Below are 27,697 nucleotides of genomic sequence, written 5' to 3' on the forward strand. Positions count from 1 at the left end.
ACTTAAACACCATTGCAGAATAGTAAAAGGAAAGCTAGATATTGCTTTGATTTTTCTGTTAGTTTCTTCTTCAGTTTGTAATACCTCTTCATTTCCATATTCCTTGGGCCTGTTTTGTACTTTTAAAAATAATTTTTGTATTTCCTTGCAAGACAGTGTCCCACTATCTCTGTACTAACATGGGCTCTCATCTTGTAAACTCTTTTTTAAGAACTTAACTGTAAACCTGTGAATCGTTAGTGTACCCCAAGTAAATTGTATATGTAAATAATTGCATGATGTTAATTTTAATCATTCCTCTTTCTTTCCCTTTAATGTCTTACTAATTGTTCTGCTCTAGATCAAAACCAGGCTCTTCGGCTGTGTTTGGGCAGCACTGCTGTTGGGGCCCAGTATGGGGCTATCTCTGCTCTCAGTATCAACAATGACTGTTCGAGGCTCCTGTGCGGCTTTGCGAAAGGACAGGTAATTCCCATAGGATGAGATGGTCCAGTGCTCTGTCCTTCTGCAGGCTGTTACTGAGAGACTTTCCAGAGGTGACAATAGCTCCAAGCCAAGCACACTCAATATGTAGCTGTTTGTTAGTTGTTTTTGTGCTGAGAAGCAGTATGCATGGCTTGATCTGCCCAGAGCTTCTTTGGCCAGCCAGTTCCTGCATCCAGTGAGCTAACTCAGACAGATTGGGGTAGATTTCTGTGGAGGAAATGGGTAATGCAGAATATAGTGAAGGAATCAATTAATCATGGCTTGTTGTGACATAAGTGCTGCTCCTGATAAACTGAAATGTGCAATGGCGCACCAGGACAACCAGCTTAGTCTTTCTAGCTCACTTTGTGAGATCTGTGCTTTGTAATTAAAGCTAGTTTTTACTGTGGTGGTGACTTGAAGTTCTTGAAACTCATATCTGGCCACAAAGTTCATTTTTATTAATACCTTACTTCTGTTGTATGACAAAAGCAGCATAGCTTTTGAATGCAGAGGAAAAAGGGTTTGAGTCTGCTGGTGTAGTTTTGTGCCCTTCTCTGAACCTAAAGAGAGAAAGCAATTCCTGAACAAAAGACTAAAACCAAAATGGGTGGAAGTTAACTTGGTAAAATTTAGAGGTCCATGGAATACAAAGAAGGCTGCTTTGTTTTTCTTTTTGGTTTCATTTCCCTTTGCTCCTTTGGCTTTCACCTTCGTTCTAGATAAAACACACTCCAGCGCCTGTGATAGGGCTAGATGACAGACTGCTCCAGACCATGTGGAAATACAGATTTGATCCATGGAGAGCAGTGGCCAGTTTTAAATGACACTCAGATAAAATATGTTGAAGCAGCAGTTCTGAAACATCTGGTCTATGAAGCTTTGATAGATGATTCATGGAACCATATAAAATAGTATTTCCAATAAAAAGTTTGATTCAAATTGTAATCTCAGCTCTTCTGGGCTAAATATTCCTCAGTTATGCAGTAAGTAGTTTGGGACTCCTGCTTCTTAGTTGAGAAATTGCCTGAATTTAATATCCAAGCACAAGCCAAGCTGTATACTCCTACCTGACCTGTCATAGTGAGCAAACGCAGAAGAGGGGTGATAGGGTTCATGGTAGCCATGGGGATGCTTGAGTTTTGCTAGTGGGTGTCAGCAGAGATTATTCAACTGTTCACTGATTCTGTGAGAGAGAAATGCATTGAACCACTTTGAACAGTTGTGTGGTAGCAAAGTTATCTTGCATTCTTTAATTGTGTTATCAGGCAGATAGCTGTGAGGTGAGTGAGTTTAGGTAGGTGGTGGGAGCTTGCCAAAAGGACGTGATTCAGAGTTGTGAAGATAACTCTAATATTGTCAATGAGAGTATAAGCAAATGAGTAAACTGCTTGTAAAAACAGGGTAGGAACAGATTGCAGATCACTTTTCTTTGATATGAAGACCCTACTAACCCAGGATGATATTGGAAATATAGCAGTTTATTGATGTACTAACGCACCAGGTGATGGAGAGAACCTCTTGGCAGTAAATGTGTACTGAGAACAATCTGCTTGCAGATCACAATGTGGGATCTGGCCAGTGGGAAGCTGCTACGATCAATAACAGATGCCCACCCACCAGGAACAGCCATTCTGCACATCAAGGTAACAAACACTACATGTACTCCTTGTATACTACTTTTTTTTTTTTTTTTCCTTTAAAACACACTTGTTTTCAGTCAGATGTGTTGACTTTCCTTGTGTAGTACTTTTAAATTTACAGATGAGAGCAGCTACTTAGGAGCTATATGGCAATAGTACCTAGAGGTGAGAAAAATGATCAGAAATTCTGTTTAAAAAGCAACCTGGGTATTTTGAGAGCTGAAATAGTATTGGCTGTGAGTTGTACTGTAACAAACAACAGTTGTCTGTTATAACTCCTCTCTCTGATGCCAAAATCTATGAAGAATTAGTTGCTAAAATACATTTCTCTAAAACTTGCAGTGGTTTTAACTGGATACATGACTTGCCAACTTTAAACTTAAGAGTCTGAAGTGTAGAAAGAAGCTTCTGTCAGCAGTTTTTCAAATAACTTGTTGGGAACATTTGGGTTGAAAGAGAAATAATCTATGGCTTCTTGTTCAACACAGTGTTGTTGTCACACACAGAAACTCACATCTCATTTTGTGCATGGCTTTGTTTTATGTGGACCTCTCCTACCAGAGCATAATACTCCTTGGCAGCCTGGTCAGAGCAGTAACTTTGGTGCATCACCCAAACTCTGCTCTCTCTTCTCCTTTCCTAGACCTTGCTGAGACATCCCAGACCCATACAGTGTCACACATGGAATTAATGTAGTGGGTCTGGTGGAGCACATTGCTCAAGGACAGGTTCTCATGTACTGGTTGGTCTGACCTGGCTAACCAAAAATGTTTTGTGGGCATGAAGGTGCCCCCTTACTGCTGCATCTTCCACACTTCCTTCTCTGCCATCTTTGCCCTGTGCATAAAGATGAATATTCCCCTGTGCCAGGTCCTCTGCTCCTAGTGGCTTCCTTCTTTAGCTCATGACCTGATGGCAGTACCAGCATTGAAGAGTACTCAAACACTGCTATACAGCCCAGATGCTTGTGCTGCTAGGTGCTGGGTTGCAGGGTCTTCCAGAAGGGTGCCTCAGCTGTGGCTGTGACCCTTCCTTATCTTGATTGTTTGGTACCATTAGTAGTTTTGGATGTTTCTGATTTCAGTCTGTTTGTGACTGCAGCCCATTCACTAGCTCTGGCACCAACTCATGGGCTTGAGGCTGTGAGCTGTTCTAGTGGTAACACAGGTTTTGGTATGCTGTAGTTCTGAGCTGCAATAGAAAGTAATGTGACTTTGGTAACAAAATCTAGCAATAGGGCTTGCTGGAGGGGTGAAGATGAAACACAAAACCTTGCCTTTCTTACACATCATAAAAAAGCCAGTAACCGTCTTAACTCTGTATGTTAAAGGTGTCTTTCTGGTAGGTACATTGCTTGTACTTTTGTGTACTGTTAATAATGCCATAGCATACATTTTTTCTATCAAAACTCTTTTATAGTTTATTTCTTAGTGCCACATTTAATCTAATTATCTGCTCAGTTTACAGATGACCCGACGCTTGCAATTTGCAATGACAGTGGAGGCTCCGTATTTGAACTGTCATTTAAGTAAGACAATAACTCTAAGTACCCATAGAAAGTACAAAAAACTAATGCTGGATCATAGTTTCTAAAACCTAAGCAAAAAACCCCATTGGAACCAATAAAGCTACTGTCTGAATGTTGAAGGTGTCATTTAGGGCTGCAGTATAATTTCACAGCTGAAGCAAGATGCTGTCTGGCAGTGTAATAATCAAAGAATAACCTAAGTTATTAAGTATCAATGTATTGGCCAGAATCTCGGCATTCCTTGTGGGCTCTTGGTAGTTGTCATAAAAGTGCTGCCTCTTAGTTTTCCTTGTTGCATTAGTGAGAGCTGCCCTGCAGTAACTGCTCATTTTCTTCTTGGCCTCTTCAAGAGGAGGAGGGACAAGGAGGAAGGATTGACAGTCTAGGGAGTCTGATCATGTCCAGGAATTTCCAAAACTTTACCGTTAAATAAGATCCTATGGAATTTTTGTCTGTATCTGAGAAGCTGTATGGGATTGCTTCCAGTGACACAATAAAAGTGATCCCTGGAACTGTGTAAATGACTTTTTAAAAACAATAGTTATGAAGGATCACTCTTGAGATTTCATGAGGTTGTTGGGCTGATCTTTTCTTGATAGCTGGCCACCAGGCTGATTTCTTTTTTTTGCAGGAGGGTTATGGGAGTGAGAACATGTGAGTCTCGATGTCTCTTCAGTGGCTCGAAGGGGGAAGTTTGCTGTATTGAACCATTACATGCAAAAGTTGAGCTGAGAGACCATCCTATCACCCAGTATTCACTGCTGGCCATGGCCTCCCTGACAAAGGTAACTTGCTGCTTGCAGAAGGCTTTGTGTGAGAAATCACAAAGGAGAAGTTTTCTGGTATATACTCAAACATTTTATTTTGCCTTTTTGTTTTCCTTGAAGATACTGGTTATTGGCCTGAAGCCATCTCTGAAAGTGTGGATGACCTTTCCCTATGGTCGTGTGAGTAATGAAGCCAAACAGTTGCTTTTTGAATTACGGCTACAAACAGTTCCTAGAATGAAGGGGATGAGATTAGGACCAGGTGTTTGGCATCGCTACTTTATCAGCACACAGTAAGCTCTGCATTGTGGAACTGCAGCGATAATCTGTTGGTCTGATGTGTGCAGATTGTGGGTAGAGCAGAGGTGAAAAGGCTGCTTTCATCTGTACCTATGTAAAGATGCTGAGTTTCTCCAATAAGTAGGAGGGGAGGAACGCAGGAGCCTCTCAGCTTCTTGTCTTCCCTGCTGCAGCCTGGATGCACCCGCAGATGGGATGTTGACTTGATTATGGCTACAATCACCTCGGACTGAGGCCATTGCTTTACATAACCATACAACAGAACCCTTAGTTGCAGGGACAGAAACAAAGTGGAATTAGAGCACTAAACAGTCTTCTAAACTCTTGATTATTCACTTTCACTAGTCGCTGCTATAATTCCTCTTGGCAGCTAGGGGAAGATGTCGTATATGTTAGATTGGGAGAATGGAGACAAGGCTGCTAGCAAGCTGCAGCTTGTCATAGTCCATCGATCCATGTGAGACTGGATCTACATTAAGCAGCTAGGACACGGGTTTTGTTCTGACCGGCCATCCACTTTGCCAAGAGACACACGTTGCCCCTAAACCGTGTGGCTAGACCAAAGAGCACAAGCTCAGCTGCCAGCAGACCACGGAATTGCTTTACAGCCTGTGTGTGTACATGGCAAAGTCAGTGAGTAGCAGCTGATGAACAGCATGTGTCCTGGAACTGAGGTTCTGCCTTGCGTACTGTAAATACTGGCTGTGCTTTTTGTCTAACAGATGGACCCTTCTAGTGTCCCTCTTCTGGCGTGGCACTTTGTGGCTGTACAGAGCTCTGTGAACCCCATGCTTGCATTTTGTCGAGGAGATGTCGTTCATTTTCTTCTGGTAAGCCTTGGATGTTTTATGCTGCTTTTCAGATAGACGTCTTATTCACATATTCAGTTGACTGAGCCTCTGTCTCAGTGAAAGTATGATATCTGTGCACACTAGGGGTGTCTGCAGCCTGCAACCAGCTTGGGAAAACAAACCTGTTGGTCATTGCTGTCCAGCATCAGTGGTGCCCTTCCCTGAGAATCTGGAGGCATGAGCTTTATGTGTTCCAGAAGTGTTGATTTGCAGCTTATCTCATTGCTACTGGAGGTAGAACAATGTGTATTGTTTTCAAGGAGATCACATGAATTTGAGATACCATTTTATTTTTTGCTTTAAAACGTGAGTCTTGAAAAAACTTGTATGAACCACTAAGAGACAACAGCTTTCAGGTCCTATTGGCATGTGACTTTACGGCATGCCACTTGTCCTGTTTAGATCTGCAGAAGTTACACATGTAGATAAGGTTGTTTGAAGATGATTTCATGCCTGATTTCAGTATGAGAGCAGTACCTAGGCTTCAGAAAATCTGGCATTTTGGCTTTGGAGCACTAAGTTTGTTTCCCAGCTCTGCTATCATCTTTGACCTTAAGCTTTGCTCAAGTACCCAGAGATTGCGTTGTCTGGATTAAATCCTCTTTCTCCTCTATCTTCTCTCATGGTAAACTTTGGGAGAAAGAAAAGGGTATATGTTTAAGCCTGTCTTGCTGGAGATGTCTGTGCATGCAATAGCACGAGCCTCTGCGCAGATACCCAGCTCAGCTATGGCCAGTGGTGCTGCTCTGCTTATAGGTTACTGAACAGCAGCCATGTTACCTGAATTCAGGTCCCTCTTGCTGTGCTTTGAATTGTGAAAACGTAAAAAACCTTTATTTTTCTTTGCAGAATGCTTTTTTAAATGATGATGCATTAAAGCCAGTTTCATGCTAGTGTTCTGTAACAAGAACGAGAGAGAGCCCGTGACTGGGAGTTGTCATGCAACATCTCCCTTCAATTCATTATTCCAGTGGGGCTGAGCACCTTGGGAGTCAGTGAATGAGAATCAGTCCTTCTTCGGTGCTCTTTGTACGAAAGCTGAAGGTTTGCACTCCTTTTAGAAACTGAATTGCCTTATATAATGTGTGAAGTGGGGCAAGGGGGAACAATCCCTTGAACACATGTAGTGCCAGCTTGTTTATGACATACAACTCTTGTAGTACAAATAAATGACTTAAAATTGATCCAGCAGAGGGCATATATTGTTACTGCCCCCTGCTCAGAGCCTTCTGTTTCCTTGCTTACATGATTGCTTTTGAAAGTGAGACATTATGCTCCATTTGAGAAGTGTGTGTGCTGCTACTGCACGCTCAGCGTGCTTGTCTGAGAGTTGCTTCAGACTCCTGGAGTTGGTGTGATGGTCTCTGGGTACAGAGAGGTTGAGCTGAAGAAAGTCTTTGAGTTTGAGTCAGCCTTGTCTGATTTCTCTTTTAGGTAAAGAGAGATGATACTGGTGCAATACATGTCACTAAGCAGAGGCAGCTTCATCTACACTATGACCTCATCAACTTTACTGTAAGTCTCAATACTATAGAATGGTTATTTTTTTTTTTTGCACTAGTTTTCTTCTAAATATCTCAATAGCCCTTAGTTCTATACTATTGGCTTCAAAAATGTAGCATAAGAAGTGGCTGTGTTTGTCTGGGGCTAACTAACTGAAAATGCCCTTAAACTTGGGACTCAGTGGAAAACCAGCACAAATAAAACAGCAAGTTAGTAGCTAAAGGATAAAAAATTAGTAGCATTAGTAGCAACAATACTGCCCTTTCTTGGGAAGGAGGGGTAGCCTTGTTGAGGAGATATTTTCCAGACCCAGAGAGAATCTGGCAAGAAAGATTTTTATTCTATATCTTCACTAAAAAGAATGCAAACTTCTGTGTAATCAGCTCAGTAAAATTCTAGTGTGTGCATATATAAGTGCTTGCTAAAGCACCATAATTGTATGATGCTCTCAACAAAAAAAATTGTTCAACTCTAAAACACATTTACAGAATACAACGAGTAAAACATGCAAGACCAAATTACCAAGATGGATGTCCACATCAGCTGGAATTTGAAGTTTGTTAACACATATGCTTGGCTGTTTAAAAAAAAATACTGTAAAAGCAGCAAAAAAAAAGCCTTTGTATTTGCAGGGTTTTGAACATAAAAGTAGAAGCCACAGAATATGGATGACAGGCTTTGAGTTAAACTTAGATGTACTATTTCTCTTTTTAATGCCTCCTGATGCCATATTTACATCCTAAGGGATTTGAGAACAGATGTTGTAGTAGTCTTGTTTTTGAGACCTTTGGATAGAAAGTGTGCCAGAGCATAAATAGTGCACCAAGAGGACAAGAGCTCTGGTGGATTGCCATTTGTCTACAGGTGTTATGTGAAGAAGGTTCCTTGTAATTTTTCTCAGTGTTAAAGCTGATACTCCAGAAGGAGCCTCCTTATCTTTACCTTTGGAGTTATGCATGAGTGCTGTTGTGAAGTGACCATGTATAGTAACAAAGCTACTAGCTATCCTTGAACTTCCAGTATTGATACTCAGGGATATGGCCAGAGCCTGTTTAGTTGGCCTCTAATTGTGTATGCATTGCTGAAATCTGGAATTTGTTGCTTTTTCAGTGGATAAACTCACGGACAGCAGTGCTTCTGGACAGTGTGGAGAAGCTGCACGTTATAGATCGTCAGACACAGGAGGAGCTGGAAACCATAGAGATCTCAGAAGTTCAACTAGTCTACAACAGCAGCCATTTCAAATCGCTGGCTACGGGAGGCAATGTCAGTGAAGCCCTGGTAGGCACAAATGACCTGCTTGTATTAGGTAACTGTTTCAGATATGCCCTAAGTGGAAGCCTGGAGCTTTGGAAAAAAGCCTTTTTGAAGCATGTCAGAAATCATACATGGTGGTGATGTGGCCAACTAACAGACAGTTCATGTTTCCTTTTGTGCATTGATGTTTTTAGGAGCTGCTCTTAAGTTACCAAGCTTTGGAATACTCTGTACAGGAAAAAAGCTGATGTGCTTTATTCTTCAAGAGATTGCTATAGGCTTTTCTACTTTGTATGCCACAAATACTCTGCCGCAGCAGTGCCTGTGCAGTACATGCATTCCCTGCCCTTGTCTCATAGATTGTCATGCAGGGGTGGAGAGGATGAAACATAGTACCTATGCTTGTAGGTACTACACTTCTTTCTTGTTTGAAGTAAAAAACCAAAATGATCCATACTAGTGGAAGTTACAACACTTCAAACATCGTGCTTTCTACTTTTTCCTCTTTTCTTTATTTTTCTTTCTTTTATTTTGACTTCCATGCTTGTTGGTTTGTTTGGGTTTTTTTTTGACCCTGGCCCATGTGGTGTCTGGACATGTTTTATTCCTGAAGTAGGTGTTAATTTCAGTGGCTCCTGATAGCTCCTGTAACCCACCTGTGCCTTCTGCAGCAGACTCACTTTGATGTGGTATTTGTATTGATGAGTTTTTTTTAAAGCCATGGTTGTGGGACAAGTTATTGCTTTCAGTAGAAAACCATTTTCTCTGTTTTGGAAACAGTTTGCCAAGAGTCTGTGTAGGAAAGGGCCTTCCACCCTTGCATTCAAGCCTCCCAATGCTTCACCAGAGATAGCCCAGGGGTTCTGAAATTCCACAGCTGGACAATATGGTTCCAATTCAATTCTGCTATAGCCCTGTGAGACTTGCTGGCCCAAACAACTAGCGGAAGGCTCATGTGGGTCTGTAGGTTGGATCCACAATTTCAAGCCCAGCATATGGTCATGACTCAGCTCCAGAAGCCCAAGGTAAAGTGTCTTCAACACAGGATGGCAGGAGTTCATAAAAAAGACCTCTCTGTCATGGTCCCCTCTGAGCACCAAGGAACAGAGTGCTTCTTCCAGTCTGAATGGCCAGATCTACGAGGAGTCTTTGCAACCTTTAGATCTACATAGCTGATGCTTATCTGGCTTTCACTGCTTTATATGATTCACACTGCTAGCCTTGCTGTCATTCTTTCTGCTGCAGATGCATACTGAGGAAGAAAGAGTTGGAAGATGGAGTCTAGTCTAAGTTAGCTTATGCACTGCCTGCCACATGATCTGGAATTGCCAGGCACAACCTCACAGAACATAGCTAGAGATTGTCCCTAAGATGGTATATGAGCTCTCCTTGCTAGGATATGTTGTTATTCAGAGCCTTTCACTCAATTCCAGAAACTCTGCAGTGTTCTGTGAGGACTTCTGGGGATTACCATCAAAGTGAGAGATATGTGGCTTGAAAAACTGGTGGGCTCAAATAAGTGCTGCCTATTAAAATGCCATTGTGAGTCTAGAAAAGACCCCTACTTAATTCACAGACTGTAAGTGGCAGATGAGATCTGGAGTCTATAATGCCGTTTTGAAATACTGAGGATATGAAACAGGCAGTCTCTTTTCCTGCATTTCAGTAGGAATTACAGGACAACCTATTCCAGAGCAACTGAGTCAAGGACAACTTCTGATGAGAAGTTGTTTTTTTTTTTCTCATGGCTCAGAGGATCAGAAATATGCCTTTTCTGGTGTTAGTTCTGCAGACACTCTGGAAGGCAAATCTTAAGACAAGGCTGCTACTCCCGTAGGAGATATTCTGGTTTCAGAGACGCCTTGGTTTGTGGATGAAGACTGTCAGACCCCATTCTTCTACTGCAGCATCTAAAGAAAGATGCAGGGAATATCTGCTACCTCAGCCTTAGGTCCTGTGCTGAGCAGGTTGAATGGTTATTAACGCAGTCCCTGGAATGGATATACTTTTCAGCAGTGGGAAGAGATCCAGGAAGCTTCCCTGCCTGACCAGACTGAGAAAAGTACAGGACAAACAGCTCTAGCCTGTGTAACTGTACAGCAGAGTGGGGAGCAAGCACTGCCCATGCACTGTGGTAAAATCTCTAATTTTGATGTGATCCTCCATTTCTCACATTGTAAATGTGCCCATGTACAGCCTTTTGAACACTAGTTACTGGCATTCAAACTTCTATTGTAGCAACTCTCACTTCAACAATATTCTTTCCATCTGTGTCTCCTACTCATTTGCTCTTGAGGAAGATTTGTGAAAAAGCAGATGGCAAGGAAAGAGCCCCCATAACTTTTTTTGCATCTGAGGATAGACACAGAGCACTGCTTGTGGGTCCTCATGGCTCCGTCATGTTTTCTGGGCAGCCAGAGCTCAGTGGCACTTTAAGCTGCATTCACAAGCAGGAAGGAATGACAGCAGAGCTTTTTTACTTACTACTGCCCAGCAATCTGTGTTGTTCTTTCCCAATCCTCGTTTTGATTTCTGAATTACAAAGTGTCTCTAAAGTTGAAGTGTGTATATGTTTCTTGGGAAACTTTACAAAAACAAAAAGCAGTTTTACTTGAACATAATTTTTCTCACTGTAGGCATTGGTTGGAGAGAAAGCTTGTTATCAGTCCATCAGCAACTGCGGTGGTCAGATCTTTTACCTTGGAACTAAGGTAAATGTGGGGAGTTTTTAATACAATACAGGGCATTCACTGTTGATGGTAGCTCACCTTCTGGAAAAGGGCAATTTTTTATTCTATGGAGATGTGAATCAGGGGTGGGTTCTTTGTGCACTTATGCCATGGGATTAAAGAAATGTGCAATAATTTGGTGTTAGCCAAGGTATGGGCTAAGTAAGACATTGTCATAGTTTCACAGCGTCCTGGTTCGTGCTGCTTCAGGGCAGCTTCAAAGCTTCAGTTTCTCTGTCCTAAATGTGCCGGTGAGTAAACAGAAGAAAATAAGACAGCAGGGAAAACTAGACTCTATTGCATGGAATGATAAAAGGAATATTCTATTCGCTTTTCCTGTCCTGCAGTGCAGGCTGTCTGTGAAAAGGCAAAGAGAGGTGGCCTGTAGGATGGCATGTGGAAGTAGGGGAAGAAGTGAGGGATGGTATCTTGGAGCAGATGGGTTGTAAGGCCATGTAAAGGATATTTTCTGTTAAATACAAACATCCAATTTATTTCTGCCATGCCAAGCTTGAAGGTTGCTTTACTTAGCTTAGAAGGTGGGTCTGTGAGATACCACAGGCTGCATGAGCAACCATAAGTAAATAACGCTTTTTTTTCCCCCCCTAGTCTGTTCACGTCATGACATTGAGAAGCTGGAGAGAGGTACGTTGAGAGGAAAACTGTACAGCTTAGTAGGTTTGAATTGCTTAAATATAGCTTGAGAGGAGGGAGGGAGCATTCGTGAAGCATGTTCTGAGCACTGCGTTCAGGATCCCTGATTGCTACGCACAACCAGCACCGCAGGTATGCTGCTTTCCATGGTGGGATGCAGTGGGACTCCTGCTTGCATGAACTTGCAGGCTGAATGGAGACCTTGTTCCCAAGCAAGACATAATGCCTTGCTATGTTTCAGCTTCTGTTAACAAGACAGAGTTAGTGCAATGTATGACTTTGGAGGACTGTGTAAGTCAATGTATGACTTTGGAGGACTGTGTAAGTGTAAGCCTTCTATCTGCCAGATAAGCATACAGGAATGGAAGCAAATCTGGTTCACTGTATTTTGTCTCCAGCTGCTGCAGGAGCTACATCATAAAATCCATCAAAGACTACCTAGAAAGTTCATTGGGTTTTAAATCCTTGTTTCTGTTGGTAGAAGATTTTTTTTTAACATCATTTCTCTGACAGATGAAACCCTATCAGTTTCCACACTAAAGTTCTTAGTGATCTATTTAAGTCTATTTGTTCCTGAGTTGTTCTTTTCACTTGAGTTAAAACAGCAGTTTTTCCTTTCTGGATCATCACTTTGCAGTATGTTTATTCAGTGTACGCACGTTCTCTCTCAGACTTTGTTTTGCAAGGCTAAGCAAAGCTCTTTCATCATCCTTTTGTAAGATTACCTTCCCATTCATTTCTTTTTTCATAGTCACTGTTCTCTGCACCTCCTTTGTGCTCAGTTTCTTGAACATAGGTAAACGCTTTGGCACATATTACTCTGGGTAGGGTCTTACAAGTGCTATGCACAATGGCACCTTTCTTCACTGTCTCTACTAGATATGTCATTCCTCATGCATTGTTGGGTCTCATTTTGCTGTTCCTTTGGCTACATGATGTCAGTGGCTTGTAGCACTCTGGAGATTCACCAGTACCCTGTAGCCAAACCCTGATTTCTGCTGTAAGTTGCTTGTACCATTGGATTGCATCATACTTCTATTACGCAGCTTTAGGGGCAATCCTATTGTGTCTGTCTTTCTGGTCTGCTGTCTCACATCACGTGTTGACAGTTGATCATCAGCAAACTTCATTAGTAAATTCAGCTCATACCAAGTTAGTTGACCAAATCGTTATGTAGAAGGGGGCTTCAAGGCTGATTCTCAAGGAACTCCAATAGTAATTTCTTTCCAGTCTCACATTTCTCCTTTAAGCAGTGACCTTCACCATTTTTCCTCTTACCTGCTTTACAGCTCTTGTACTCATCCACGATTATAAGCTCCTCCATGTGACATTGTATCAGGACCTTTAATAAAATACCAGCGGTTCAGCTCTATTGAACTTTTATACAGTTGCTGCTTTTAGGTACCAAGATCACTTTCCTCTGCTAGTTTTCCCTCCAGCCATTCAATACCGACTTTGGTTTAGTAAACTGTTAATGAAAAGTCTTGCTTTGACCCATGATTTCATGTACTGGCTTTCCTAGAATTCAGAAGTTAATCACCACTTACATGCTCTGAGCCAACCTCCTTCTAAATTACTGTATGGTTTCTGTTGTGCTGCAGGCCTCCTTATTGCAGGGGACTAACTCAAGAGTTGTAATTGACTATGTGGGAGATTAGGGTGTGTGCTGAGAGTTAGTTTTTGCTGCAGTACGGAATGCTGGTCTGAGACTCGGAATCTCTCTTTTCTCAAACAATACTTTAATATTTTGACCTAACATACCAAGACTAGTGGTGCTTGACCTTGTGTGCTAATAATTCCTTAAAGCAGAAACTGTGAGCTCAGGAGAAAATAAAGGGTAGGATGAGTACACCCGTATGCTGAAGACATGGCAGAGTTTTTCATTGTGCTTGAAGCGATGAGACAAGGATGGGGAATGGAAAATTTTTATTCTTTGTGATTGCAGACATTCGCTGATGCTGTGGGTCTCCATCCATCAAGCATCTGACCTAAAATGTAGCCCACAGGGACTTGATGTACTGGAGCCTGACATTTCTTAGTCTTTTTTAACTGTCCAGCAGAAAATGTACATATGAGAGAATCTTTTTGAGATACTGTCCTTTACTGTAATGTGTTGAGAGCTTCTGAGGTTTCCTGTCCCCTTGCTGTCAGGGATCGTGACCCACCACTGGGAAATGTTGATCTTAAATAGGAGGGGATCATCTTTTCTGTAATACTAAGGTCCAATATTACTTGTTATTTTAGAGAGTTGACCACCTTCTGAAACAAGAGCGTCTCACTGATGCCCTGGCTCTAGCCTGGTCTTTTTACGAAGGTAAAGCAAAGGCTGTAGTAGGTAAGTTTGGGTTTTATTTTTGGCTTTGGGTTTTTTTAATTGAAACCACTAGGGAAGGTTTTAAACCTATGCATGTACAGAAATCACCTTTTCAGGAAAAAAAAAAGGAAGATAATTGAATTAAAGAAGAGAAAGTAGGATGTGCTACTTTGGGTTTGGCAGAAACAACACTTTTATATGGATTGGTTTGATTTTTTTCCAGTCGTAGTCCCTTTAGTAGCCTGTTGTTTTCAACTGAAAATCAGACTTGGTCTGTCTTGTGACTCCTATCTGTTGTCACTTTGTCATGAAGGAGGTGGATCCAGGTGTTGAGTATCTAGCCTGCTAAAATATTCCTGAATTGTCTTTGTGATATTCTGTCAGCTCTGCCAAACAGGTACTTTCATTCAGGTCTCCTCTGACTATAAAACTGACTGAAAGAACTGCTGGGTTTTGGCACCATGTGTCCTCTGAAGGAGGATGCTTTGTGAGCACTTAGCTTGTTACAATAAACATGTTAATTATGCCAGAAACTGCTGCTTGAACGGTCTGATTTGGACTGGACACATTGACTTTTCAGCAAATAACTTCTGATGGTTTTGACAGATAAGACTCAAGTTCTCAGGATAAGATCCTCCTGCTGTGAAATTGCTAGTATGTGAAGATGTGTCTCGTTTTAATGCATGGATATAATGCAATTAAACAGATAGTTTTTCAGTATTCAAAGAATTACTGTCTTTTTGAACTGGCATTTAAGAATTTTTTTTCCCTTATAGTGCATTTAATTCAGCTTCTTTGCATCAAGGCATCCTCCAGCAATTAGCTTCATGTACACAGTCTTTGAAAGCCCTCCGTTAATTGTTCTCTCAATGTTAAAAAGCACTCAGATCTATTCTTGCCACTCCTGTGCTGGAACAGTCTTTACATTGGGAGAATAAGCTCTTCAGAAGAAGAGTGGGCTACAAGTAAAACACAAAATTGTGTATTTAGATATCCTGACCTCTGCATCTTAAGGGTAGTGGTGTTAGCATCTGAACTGTGGGATTTTTATATTTCAACTGGTAGCTTAGATGAGAAAAACTTCATTTCCCTCCCTGTCCCCATTCTTTCTAGGCTTGTCTGGGGACACAAGCAAGCGGAAAGCAGTCATTGCAGACAGAGTGAGTCATTGATCTCTTCCTAACTGGATTTTCATGTATGCCAATGTGATACTAACTGTGTTCTTGGAAGGAATGGCTTCTGTCCTCCAGAAGTTAATCCAACTAACTCTAGAACATGTACACGTGCCTTTCTTGCTAAGATTGTGAGCAGGATTTTAGAATAGACTTCGAAATACCTTTTGGGTAAAGGTGGGCATAAAATCTGCAGCATTAGCAAATCAAAATGTGACATTATCATCCAGGCCTTGAGATCTCTGGTCCCCTCACAGTGGAGAGAAACCTTTTTTGTAGGTGACTCCAGAGTTTCCTGACCTTTGGTTGGCAAGTGTCCATCAGTATGTAACTTGCTGACTCTCAGGATGGAAACTTCGCTCCATGTATACATGGACATGGAATAAACTCTTCAACTGATCCTGTTCAGTTGTTACAGAAACCTTTTTCTGGGAAGAGTATGTTTAAAATACACAATTATTGAAATAATTATTCAGCTGTACTTCATTCTTCCTGTATATTTTATTTGCAGGTAAATAAGTTTTGCTGTTTAAGATATTAGAACTTAAGCTTTGGGTAAAAACATGGCCCAGATGAGCCTTGTGCTTCAGGATGTGGTCATCTCCCTGAAAATTTGCTGGCAGACTGGCTGCCCAGTTTCTCGGTCACTTAAAGTTAGTGTAGGCCTTCAGTATCCCATTGGGCCACTTCTGTGCCGTGTCATGCTATTGTCTCTTGGCAGCCTCTTTCTTCTTCTCCTTCCTGCTCACAGTAGTTCATACCCAAAATGGTACAACAGAGTTTACAGTGCTGCCAACCCCCAAGTCAGTCTGTTAAATGTGCTACCAAGTAGGGCCTCTAGTATAGGATTTGAATGAATTTTCTTATTTGTTGTAATTCAGATGGTTGAAATTCTTCTCCATTATGCTGATCGGACTTTGAAGAAATGTCCTGACCAAGGAAAAATCCAGGTTATGGAGCAACATTTTCAGGTATGGTGCTCCAGAGGACTCTCTTGTATAGATCTTTTGAATTTTTTAATCAGACTTTGCTTTGCTGCAAAAATTACTTGTCTGTTTTTGGAAAATATTGCTGTGGTTCACCTGAACTCTCACCTCTGTTGTGTGCACTAATGCAATCAGGGCTTAGTTACGGCTCAGCGGCAGAACAGAACCTGTATGCCCTCTGTCCTCTGTAGAAGTGTGACTAGAGTTTGTCTCCATATGAACCAGCATACGGGAAAACCTGTAACTGTACCAGCTACCAGCTGATTCAAATAACTCATTGATTCTGCTCTGTATTGGCCAGGCTTCATTTTGTGCTATGCAGGCTGTGCTATTTGGCAGGATTTTTGCCAGTCCCTACCTTTTTTATGTTTCTCCCACAGGACGTGGTGCCTGTCATAGTTGATTACTGTCTCTTACTCCAGCGCACGTAAGTCTGAGCTTGCAAGCCTGTCTCCCAAGGCAGACCACCAGGGCATGTAGTCCTGAGTGCTGTCTCCTATACTATCACATAGTTTAGAGGAATTGTATCACATCGTCATATCATATCTCACATTACAGTTTAGAGGAATGCTTAAAAACCAATACTAAAGTCAAGGTACTCAGTACTCAAAGAAAAGTGTGTCTTAAATTTTCATTGATGTGCTGAGGAAGAAAAGTTTGCTTCAAACTGTTTCCCCCACACCATCCCCTTAAGAAAGAAGCTGCCTTGATAGATTTTCCTGTCATCATGATTTCTTCACTAACAGCATTTTTTTTGCTGCAACATCCATAGCCGAGTTATTCTGTGTAGCTGCCTGTAACTTGCATCAATATAGGAGCTGAACAGGGCATTCAGCTCATGAGTTTGAGAAATACAGAGAAAATGGTGTTTAATTTGGGGCCCTCAGAAAATAGATAAGTAAGGAGATTTTGATAAGATTATTTGATAACTAAACACTTCTTTCCTCCTAGGGACCTATTATTTAACCAGATATATGATAAAATGAGTGAGAATTCTGTAGCTAAAGGCATCTTTCTGGAGTGCTTGGAGCCATATATCTTAAGTGATAAGCTGATGGGAATCACAGCTCAAGTGATGAAAGACTTGCTGCTTCACTTCCAAGACAAGAACAGGTTGGAAAATTTGGAAGCCTGCATTGTACATATGGATATCACCAGCTTAGACATACAGCAGGTGAGCTGTTGTACTGCATGCTGTATTGAGTTCCTCTGAATAAATGACAACGTCCCCTAGTCACTGATGCAAACTTCTTGTGCTTTAAGCACAGCATAGCATGTGGAAAACAAGGTGTCACCTTTCAACAGACAAGACTTACATAGTCCAAACCATTCATGTCTTTTGGTCACCAATTTGTAACAGAACTTAGCCCTGTGTCCCTGGGATCAAATTCAATGAATATGGGAATTATTTACCGTGGCTATATCCATCCTGTAACATGAATGCTCCTATAAACATGTTTTGCTCCCCCAGTTTGTGTCCTGACATAGGTTAATGCATCAGCAGCTGAATGTGTTGGAAACTACTAGTCCGTCAGGATTAGTCTGATATTCACAATCAGTCTTTCCTGTTTTGAGTACCTTACCTAACATCAAAAGCTGCAGGGGCACAAAAAACTGGAGTTGCGTTTGTCAGTTTGGTGCCTGCCAGCCTGCTCTGCGCGGGTGCTTTTGCATGACAAAGTTAGTGGAGCAAGGAGGTGTTCCTGCTGGGTAGTCCTGTTTTCCTTGGCCAGTTTTTATTCCCACAGCACGGCTTTCCATTCCAAGGAGGGAACAGCTTGGGAACTTGACAAAATGGTTCACTAACTCAACCAAAAGGCAAACTAGTGCAATCAAGGGTTTTGAAGAACTGATTTTTTTTTATTATTCCTTAACCTCATGCAGGTTATGAATGCTAGAATCTAGACAGCTAGATTCCATGTTTGCTGTGTGAGCAATAAGCTGGATAGTCCCTTTGGGGATTTGGGGTCCTTGCACAGACTAGTTCTGTAAATGGAAACTCTCATTCTGCTTTAAATCATAATGTCAGATGATGCAAATGCAAGGACAGAGATTGTGTTCGAGGGACTGAGGAATGAGAAAACTGAGAGCTAAGAGCAGCTGTATATCTACATTGTGCTTTGTTTGCCTTGCAGGTAGTTCTTTTATGCTGGGAAAACCATCTCTATGATGCCATGATCTACGTCTACAACAGTGGGATGAATGACTTCATTAGTCCCATGGAGGTAGGAAAGATGTTCAGTGCAGTGAGTTGTTATTTGTGTGTTCAGCACACAGTCTTTCTGAGAAACAGCATTTCAAACCCAGTGAATTATCTTCTCATTGAGTGTGTATATATTCTTGTTCTTTTTCATTTCAAGGGGGAAATCATGTACGATATATGCAGTTTATTTGACTAGATGCAGTAGAGGAGAAAAGTAATTTGTAATTACTGTGCTTTAGAACACAAATTTCCCTGCTGAGGTAGCAATGCTTTGCAAAGTTAGAGCAGGAAATTTAGTCGTGTTAATAAAATAAATATAAAACAAAAGCAGCAGAAGAGAATAACATGATGACTTAAGGAGATTGCGTTGCAAAACTGTGCTAACAGCTTTGTTGCTGGTGGTGAGCCTGGCCTATGTGGCATGATGTGCTGAGAAAGCATCAACTTTCTGCACAATGGGATTAATGGGGGTGTAGGCGTGAGAGGTTCTATGAACACCTCATGCTTTTTTTCCTTCATGCTGTTCTTCCTCTGCTGACACAATAGTATATTAATATGTATTAAAGAGCAATGGAAACAAAGGGTGAACTTATCTGTGTACAGAATTCAGAAAAAAGGCTAGAAACAGTCCTTGCATTGGGGCGGGCTTTCTTCTTAGCACTTGGGTGTGATCTATCAACAGTAAGTATGGGACTCAATGTAATGCTGTAACTGAAGGCCCTGTTGATGCTGCTGCTGGTAATCCTGAAGATGTGCCTGCTATACCAATTGCTCTTGAAGCCTATAGCTATAACATCAAGATGTTTCATTATGGAAGCACTGCTGATATTTTCTCAGTAGGGCTGAAACAGAGAGCTGGGTCCATTTGAGTGTGAAAGTCTTAAACTGCCCAGTTTTTAGCAGTTATAATCTCATTTGATTTTTCTCAGGAAGGGGACTTTCTAGGTGTTCGTGATTTTAAAAAGGACTTCTAGAAACCTAGCACTAGCTGTGCTAGTACAAATAACTTTTTCTGCTTTCTAGAGCTAAGTATGTAGACGAGTCCTCATTCAACATACCCAAACTAAAGTCTCTCTGGTGACCCTGCTAGGTAGGCTGAAGGTTTGCATAATCTCTGGTGGCAGAAGATGCGGGAACAGGAAGAGGGGCTGGTCAGTTATGCTCTGACTGTTAGTTCTGGGACTACTGAACCTTGCTTTTTTTTTTGTGTGGACTGTGCTTAGGGTTAGATCTGATCGAATGAAGGCTGTTTTTTCATAGGTCATAACATCAGCTGGAAAAATCATCCTTTGCCACATCTTGGTGTCCTCTGTGCCTTTTAATTGTAAGACATGGTGAGAAAGCAGAGTTTCTGTGGGGAAGATACCCCATTGATCTGCTTTAAAACCACACAGATTCTTTGCTATGAGCTTTTCCAGCTGCTTGAGCACTGCCTTCTTTCTTGTTACAGAAGCTGTTCAAAGTCATTGCTCCTCCACTGAATGCTGGGAAGTCTCTCACAGGTACACAATTCTTTCCCTTTAAGGGCTTCTAGTTTTGATATTTGATGTTTTGAGTATCTCTAGTCACTTCCAACAGAGGGATGAAAAAAGGAAATACACACCCAATATAAGGGTCTTGGAGAACAGAAAAGTGCTCTACTACTATTTACTGTGTGTAAAGCTGCTCAGTTTACTGTGTGTAAAACTCTGCATGTGTGTCAGGTGAGATGTTTTGCTAACAGCTGGGAAAAATAATTGCATCTCTGTATGTTGTCTTGTGAAGAAAAGGTGACAAATAATTTTTGTTTTGTAGATGAGCAGGTGGTAATGGGCAACAAGCTGCTTGTATATATAAGGTAAGGTCCTTTAGAAAGTGTGTGAGGTGTTGCCTAGTGGTGGCACCAGATTTTTAACTCAATATAGTTGCGTAATGTTTAGTGTGTTTCAAGGTCTGAGAGATTGCGTAAAATAGCAATGGCTACTTTGTACAGCTGACTTAAAGTTACAATGGCTTCTTGTTAACACATCGTGTGAGTAGATAGGTAGGATAAAGTTAGAAACTTGGAGCTCAAGTTACTGCTGATATGCCAAGACCAAGTCTTTATCTTTAGAATTTGGTTAGAGTGAGTTCTTTGCCCTGTGTGTGACACGGTGCTCCTTGAACAAGGAGTCTGTAGCCTGAAAAGCTGTATTTTAACCCTTTCTGCCATGCCTTTTGGGATAGCTGTGCTCAGTTGCTGCTTACTGTGTTGCCTGTCATTTGCAGGAGGTCATTCTGAGATTGCACAGTAGTGATCAATTCATTAATTCCTCTTTCTGGAATCTATTCAAGATCGTGAACATTAGATTCTGCATTACTCCTGCTTCCTAAAATGCAAGAGTAAAGATTTTTGTCAGAAATACTGAGTTTCCCTGTTACTTTTCTGCTGTGGAATGGCATATCTGGGATGCAAGTTCATGCACCACATTGGCTTATTGTGTATTAACAGCAGTGCTGTCTGCAATGCTTGCTTTCATGATTTACAAAATAAATTTGTTTGGCTTGTTTTAAGAGCATCCTGAAAACTAACTCAAAAAATAAACTGTTCTCCTCAATCTGTTTAATGTCAGGATGTATTAAAAATGCCTTTCTCCTCCTTTTCTATAGCTGCTGCTTGGCAGGCCGTGCATATCCATTGGGCGATATTCCTGAAGATCTGGTACCTTTGGTTAAAAATCAGGTGAGCAACCTTTCAGAAGGAAACTTTCCCATATGAGGTTTTTAGAAGAAACCGCATATGTCTTATTTCTTGGGTTTCTGATAGAAAACTATTATCAATCTGATAGCTGTATCCTTGTGATATGAGTATATACCACTGTAAATTCCAAATAAATTTTTGAAGAATGAAATCAAACAGTTGTTGCAATCTGAACATTTAAACTTAATATTTTTTTTCAACTGTAAATTTTGGTGTGGGAACATAGAGTTCTTAGCGGCACTGATTTTGATTGTTTTTTTTCTTTATTCTTTACCACAAAGTTACCAGAAATTTGTAGCTGTCCCTTCTTTCTAAAATTGACTATGATGTGTCAAATATGGGAGGATCTTCCATGTTTTCAAATGCACGTAACACAGGCTTGACGGGAGTAGCAAGTAAGATAACATCAAAGAACATTAACTAAATATTCCTTCCTCTGTTTGGCTGTTGCTAAAACTTCAGTTTGTGTTGGAGTTTTCCTGCCTCAGATATTACACCTCTGCGTTCTTTGCACAGCAAAGTGTAAAGTTCAGCACAGTCATTTCCCATAATGAAGGTCCCATTAGATGCATTTCTGTCAGTCTTTGCTCTAGTATCCTGTCACCGTATCTTCACCTCTGAGGCTTATCCTGTCTCAGGTATTGAGGACACACATGCATCTGTCCTCTAGGTGTAATTCCCATATGCAGGGTGAATATGTTTGCCCTACCACTTAAATCCGGATCACATATCCACAGATACTTAGTAAATAGGTGGTTGAGGTGGAGTGTGCCATGACTGCTGAGTTAGGTAGTACTAGGTAGAGTTCAGTAGGTAAAAATGACTCTACTAAGTAGCTCTTGGTTGCAGGTTTTTCTGAGGCTTTTGATTTTATGGTCATAATTATATTAGTGTGTGTTCATGCTCATCTCTGTTCATCAAGACATTGTATTTGCTGAAGATAAACTTCCAGCCTTGTGATAACTGCAGATATTCAGCTGAGGTCGAGAGCACATTGTAATCAAGTACTCCAAACTGCATCCTTGTACCCTTGGCTCGCAGGGTCAGCCAGCTACCTGTTTCAGTGGTGGCTGGTCCTCTGCCACTTTACACAGTCATATGTGGGCAATTGTTAGCCAGCGCTACTTAATAGGCTCAGGGTGCTGCAACATGTCTCCTTAGACTTGTCTCAGGAACCCCTCTTGAGAGCCTCCTTTGGCAGGAAGGACGTTCTGGGGGCCACAGAACTGGGAAAGGGTTTAACATTAGACGTCTTTTGGTACTTGGAGAGAAAGGAGGATGCAGTAAGATCTGAACTTAAACTCCTGTATCCTAGCATTTGATTCCACTTGATGTGATTCCAGCTTTTTGTATGGGGATTTTTGGGTTGGCCTGCAGCTTACATTCCTGTCATCCCTGATGTCTATGACTATTTCTGAGATTTGGAGCTAAGGTGAATCTGTGATGGCTGTGAGGTCTGTGATTCAGGCTGTTTGACAGCTCCTTCCCTTATGTCCTTATTACTGCCTCCTGCCCACAGCACTGAAGGGAAGAGGCATTCCCGAAAGACTATTCCACAGTGATGGTGTTTGGAAAGACAATTTCCCTTTTCTGATAGTCAGCACCACTCTGAGACAACTTAAAAGGTAGCCAGTTTCTTCCTTCTCTTAAGAAAAGGCATAAAGCAACCCATGGCTTGATATTTTCCTGTCTTGTGGTGACTCTGTTATGATCATCTGCCTTCTCAGTCTGTTCCAGCTCTGGTTAGGAGGCAATAGGCTGGTACTACATTCCTCTTCATCCACCCATCTTGGCCATCCTTAGTTTGGGAGAGTTGGCCCTGAGCACGACCAGCCATTCTGCTTATAAGGCAGGATCTTAGTTGCCTCTCAAAAGTCTATACCTATGTTTACAGGCTCTGAAGCTGCTTGTTTTACACCCTGTGGGCTGAGCACAGGCTGATTACCCATCTTTCGTTCTTTTGTTGTTCTGCCTAGTACCTCTAGGAAGAACTGTGACCTAACATCCAAATCATCTTCCCAGGGCACTTCAGGAACAGCAGCTGATGCCTGAAGGCTTCTGTGTGCTGCTATTATCCTGTGACAGTGCAGGCTTATCCTACTGTCCTCCTTTGGGACAGGGTTTGATTCTTGAGCTGCATCTCTTCATGTTGTTCTTTGCCGCCCTGTTCACTGGACCATCTTTGGCTGACCAGATTCATCACACTGTTCTGAGTCTGCAACAGTAGCTTTCACATCGGCAGAAATAGCCTTTTCCATCTGGATTGCCCAAGAGATTGGCAGGTTGTTTCAAGGGAACGAGTACTATTGAATATGCCTTATATATTTGCTCAGGACCGGTGTGAGCACATTCTTAATGGTTTCATCGTAGGGAGAGAGTACCTAGCTAAAATCACAGCGAACTTATGCCAAAAGTATGACCAGCCATGCAGGTTACATGTCATGAAAGTTGGCTTGGTCACTGCCAAGTAAATCCCCTTTTCTTATTCATTATTTCCATCAGAGCCTTCAAGCTGACTATTTCTTTCTCTTTAAGCTGTGTCTGAAGGTTGGTCTAAGGCAAAACTTAACTCCTTTGGAGTCATCTCTGACAATTTCTTGAAACAGAGGAAGCTCCTGATCGTCATTTTGTGCTCATAAAACTTTTCCTGAGTTTCTGGCCAGTTTTACCGCAAACATTTTTCTGGGTTCTCTGGTGTTTCACTTTAGTTTCAGGGTTTCAGTAAGAGGATGCGCTTTCTGTTTTGCACTTTCTCTTTGCAGTACAATGGAACAGATATTTTTTGGTTGTGGGGTGGGGTTTTTTGGTGGGTGGTTTTGTTGGTTTTTTTTTTTCCCCTAATCCAGAGCTTGTAGCTACGTGGTAGCTCTGGGTTACTGCAGACCCTTTCCTCACAGGGTGTGCAAACCAGTCTGCTCCCCTTTGCTGGTTCAAGCACTAGGCTCTTGCCCTCTCTCTTTGTCCTTATGAAGTGGCCCCCTGCACACACTAGAGCTGGCACAGCAACAGACTGTGGCTCAAGGTCTAAGGGGAAGTGGTAGCCCAACCAGCAGCAGTAGCTCTGGGGAGGAGCCATCAACCTCTCTCTGACAGTGTTCCTGAGAGCTTGGCTTAAGTAACACCTTTCTGTCTGGATACTTGAATCCACTCTAGCTACAGTCTGGGTTTTTTGTTTTGTTTTCTTAAGAGTTCCTAGCTGGCAGGTGGCTATCGGGTTCAAGGAGGCCAACAGCAAAGGCTGTGGGTCTGAAAGTCAAGCTGCTAACTCCTCCTGGCTTCACTGCCACTGCGGTGACAGGAAAGTTAACTCTCAATAGGAGTAAATGAGAGAATGTGCATTTCCTGAGGATGGCTGGGAGAATATATTGCCTGTCAGTTCTCCATGGGATCCCAGTGTGTATCTTAACACATACTGAGGAGCGCTAGCCAGTCTGCAGCAGTCTGCTCTCTTTCTGCTGGTAGCCAGATCTGTTGTGAGCATGTTTGAGGCATCTGGAGCTGTCACTGCACTGTTTGTTCCCAGGGAGGGTCTGGACGCCTCTGTCAGTGGTTCAATAAAGGGAGTTGCCTTCACTTTGAAAGACATGCTCAAATTTCAGGGACTAGAAAGTCAGTGGAGGAGATAGAGAGTTGAATAGTACCTAAGTCAGTCTTTGCAGTGCCAAGAGCTTTGTGCCTCAAAGTGAGGGGGCAGATTGACTGGCTCTTCCCAAAGGAAGTGCTGACAAGGAGAGGAGCTGTGCCCTGGATAAGGAGGAGTTGTACAGATTCTCAGGAGAGCTGCCAGGAAGGGGAGGGAGTTATCTAATTTCACATGCTTCAGTCTGCAAGTATAAGCCTTAATTTTTGCTTGATCTTAAATTTTGATTGATCTTAAATTGGTTGGCAAGTCTAAGGAGGGGGAATTTTTTTCCTATTAACAAGCAGCAGAAAACATCATTCAAGTAAGAACACTGATGGACTCCTAAGGTGCTTTAAAGCTTAGGTGCAAAGCAGGTAACGATGCTGCTTTCCCATGTGCTTCTGCTATCAGTTATCTGAAATCCATAAGAAATCTGCTGTGTTTGTTTGAATTTTCATTGCAGGTCTTTGAATTTCTCATCCGGCTACATTCAACTGAGGGATCTGTGGATGAAGAGGTCTACCCTCATGTTCGTACCTTGCTGCACTTTGACACTCGGGAATTCCTTAATGTCCTTGCTCTGGTAAGAGATTGCTGATTTCCTCCAAGAGAAAAATGCAACACCACTTCTTCCATCATCTATGTCATGGTTGCATGATCTGTAAGATTCCAATTTAAAAGTTCATGCTTTAGCTAAACCAGTAGTTACTGCCTTGATGCAGGAACAGTTTTGATGTGTGTTCTATAAGATATCAGAGATCATAATAGTCCTTTATATCCTTAAATATAAACAGATGAATGTGACATTATACAATGAAGACTCTGGTAACAGAGGCCATGTTTAAGGCACAGGTAAAACAAGAATAATGTATTTGTAGAGTATTTTAGTACCTATATCTTTCTCCTGCATAAAGATACACCTTTCTTTCCAAATTTCTTGAATTTCCTCTGTCTATTTGGATTTGTTACTTTTACCTGAATATGTAAGAACCATTTTGGTAGTTACAAAAGAGCAAATTCTATCTTGGAACCTGCTGCTTAGGTGATATGCACAGAAAGGACTTAAAAGCGTTGTCAGCTTTGTGATATGGCTGCTTCTTTGTGTTTGCTTGTATTTCTGGGGTTGGCAGTGGAGATCATTCTTCTCAAGGTCTCAGTGTTTTGCCTCATGCAGACTTTTGAAGACTTTAAGAATGACAAGCAAGCTGTGGAATATCAACAGAGAATTGTGGACATACTTCTGAAAGTGAGTGTGCCTAAAAATTAACCTCTGTGTTTACATCTGACTGATTATATACAAGACTGTGCAGTAAAGCCTGTAATATGGATGAGATGTTTCCAGTCCTGCCCTGGATGACACCTCTGAGAAGGTGGTGGGCTGGAGCGTGGATTCTCCTCAGCCAAGGCTGTCAGTTGGATATTCGGAAGTGATGCTTCTTGCATATTAAATATGGTGACAGAGAGGTCTCCTTTCCTGTCTGTGATTTCTCCTGGGTTGTACTTTGTTGTCACATTTCTCCTCTCTGCAGTGTTAAGTTTATTTTTATCTGCTTCTCATTGATTCCACTCCCTGATTCCTTCTGAGCAGGAAAACAGGTCCCAGGAATCCTGTGCTTGGCAGGGTGCCAAGGCTCTTCTGATAAAACTCTGCTCCCTGTATCTGTAAATGCTGTGTTCGGGATGTAGCATACCCAGAATGACAGGCCTATCTTTAGTAAACGCGAGAGAAGAGGAATGTCAGAGTTATCAGCCTGGTGCTCTAGAAATCACTTGTCATCTGCAGACCGTGTTCCTTAACAATGAATGTTCTCATTAAAAGCTATCGCTGCCAAATGCCGTTTAGTTTCCCCTTCAAAGCTGTCAGCATTAATAATGAGTAACTCCACTTGGAAGCTGTTTATGTATAAACATATCATAAGTAGCGTTTTCCTGTCACTGTCATCATTGGTAGATGAGAGCAAGGGCACCAGTAAGTGAATTCAGTGACGGTGCTGCTGCAGTAGTCTGTGTTGGAGGGGCTGAGATAATGCCACTGTGGGGAAACTTTTGTGAGCCTGCCTGAGTAGGACGTTGCTGTAAGGATGTTAGCTCTGTGCTGGGTTAACCCATGCTTTTTTGTGTCTTTAGCTACCGTCAGCAGGAGGTGGCACACTGCAGCTGTGTTCTGGAGCTACTGTGGGATGTGTTCCTGTGGCACAGCGTAGGCTGGATTGAGCTGTTTACAGCCCTACTCTGTGCTGCTGGCCATGTAGCAAATGTCTACCACAACAGAATTCAACCCTGCGCTTGGAGGGGAAAAGGAGTGCAATTGTGAGAAGTGCTGCAGGATTAAATGCATCTGCAGGCAAACAATTTGATGTTATGGGAACTGTCAGTCCCTTGGTCTGGAATCTGCTCTCCTTTTAGATAAAAATAAAAATAAAAAAATTCAAACTTTTTCTTTAAATTTATCACTGGCAAAAAAAACCACTTAGGAAATACATGCACTTTTAAAATAGTTTGATCAATATAGATGTTCTGCTAATGCTGATCTAAACTTTGCCAAATATCTCATCTTTTAGAAAGTCCACATGGTTGGCCTGCAGCCTCTGTAAGGTTGCTCTGTTTCAGAGGTACAGTATTTTCACCTTCACATGGACTGATGAGGACCCAGTTTGTCAAAAAGAAAGCCAAAATGAATAAAACACTCCTATTGTTTTAGTGAGCCATATTTTTAATGCTGTTAGCTAATGCCATTCTGACTAGGCTCCTGTATGAAATAGCCTTTTTAAAGAGAAAATGAAGATTAGAAAAGAATGATAGAATTAGCTGATGTTTCAAGCAGAGCTCTACTTGATTTCTTAATGTGTCTTACCTGTCTGCCTCCACTTGTGTAAGATAACCATTAGCATCCCATGGGGATCTGGAACTCTGGGTCACTTTAAGAAATCAATTGTATCTCCCAAGCTTAGACTGAATGAGGTTATAAACTGTGAGATGCTCCG

At 41.7% G+C, this 27,697-nt stretch overlaps 1 protein-coding gene across 3 annotated transcripts in view; it reads left to right on the plus strand.

Annotated features, from left to right (window-relative positions):
• Window positions 1–27,697, plus strand: part of VPS8 (VPS8 subunit of CORVET complex) — an 89,866-nt gene that overhangs the window by 18,535 nt on the left and 43,634 nt on the right. For 2 of the 3 annotated variants that reach the window (XM_087740038.1, XM_087740040.1), the window contains 21 exons: window positions 341–465; window positions 2,025–2,111; window positions 3,569–3,636; window positions 4,268–4,421; window positions 4,524–4,583; window positions 5,426–5,533; window positions 6,989–7,069; window positions 8,168–8,338; window positions 10,951–11,025; window positions 11,653–11,688; window positions 13,942–14,032; window positions 15,125–15,171; window positions 16,065–16,154; window positions 16,550–16,596; window positions 17,121–17,343; window positions 18,305–18,394; window positions 19,823–19,874; window positions 20,167–20,209; window positions 21,001–21,073; window positions 25,177–25,296; window positions 25,888–25,959. In XM_087740038.1, the coding sequence (XP_087596164.1) occupies window positions 341–465; window positions 2,025–2,111; window positions 3,569–3,636; window positions 4,268–4,421; window positions 4,524–4,583; window positions 5,426–5,533; window positions 6,989–7,069; window positions 8,168–8,338; window positions 10,951–11,025; window positions 11,653–11,688; window positions 13,942–14,032; window positions 15,125–15,171; window positions 16,065–16,154; window positions 16,550–16,596; window positions 17,121–17,343; window positions 18,305–18,394; window positions 19,823–19,874; window positions 20,167–20,209; window positions 21,001–21,073; window positions 25,177–25,296; window positions 25,888–25,959 (1,913 nt within the window). The remainder of the gene's footprint in view (window positions 1–340; window positions 466–2,024; window positions 2,112–3,568; window positions 3,637–4,267; window positions 4,422–4,523; window positions 4,584–5,425; window positions 5,534–6,988; window positions 7,070–8,167; window positions 8,339–10,950; window positions 11,026–11,652; window positions 11,689–13,941; window positions 14,033–15,124; window positions 15,172–16,064; window positions 16,155–16,549; window positions 16,597–17,120; window positions 17,344–18,304; window positions 18,395–19,822; window positions 19,875–20,166; window positions 20,210–21,000; window positions 21,074–25,176; window positions 25,297–25,887; window positions 25,960–27,697) is intronic. The other variant, XM_087740039.1, reaches the window with a different exon arrangement.

The sequence above is a fragment of the Nipponia nippon genome, unplaced genomic scaffold (genome assembly GCF_047370975.1).
Source record: "Nipponia nippon isolate SJK-2023a ecotype South Korea unplaced genomic scaffold, ASM4737097v1 scaffold_7, whole genome shotgun sequence".
In the NCBI taxonomy this organism is placed as follows: domain Eukaryota; kingdom Metazoa; phylum Chordata; class Aves; order Pelecaniformes; family Threskiornithidae; genus Nipponia; species Nipponia nippon.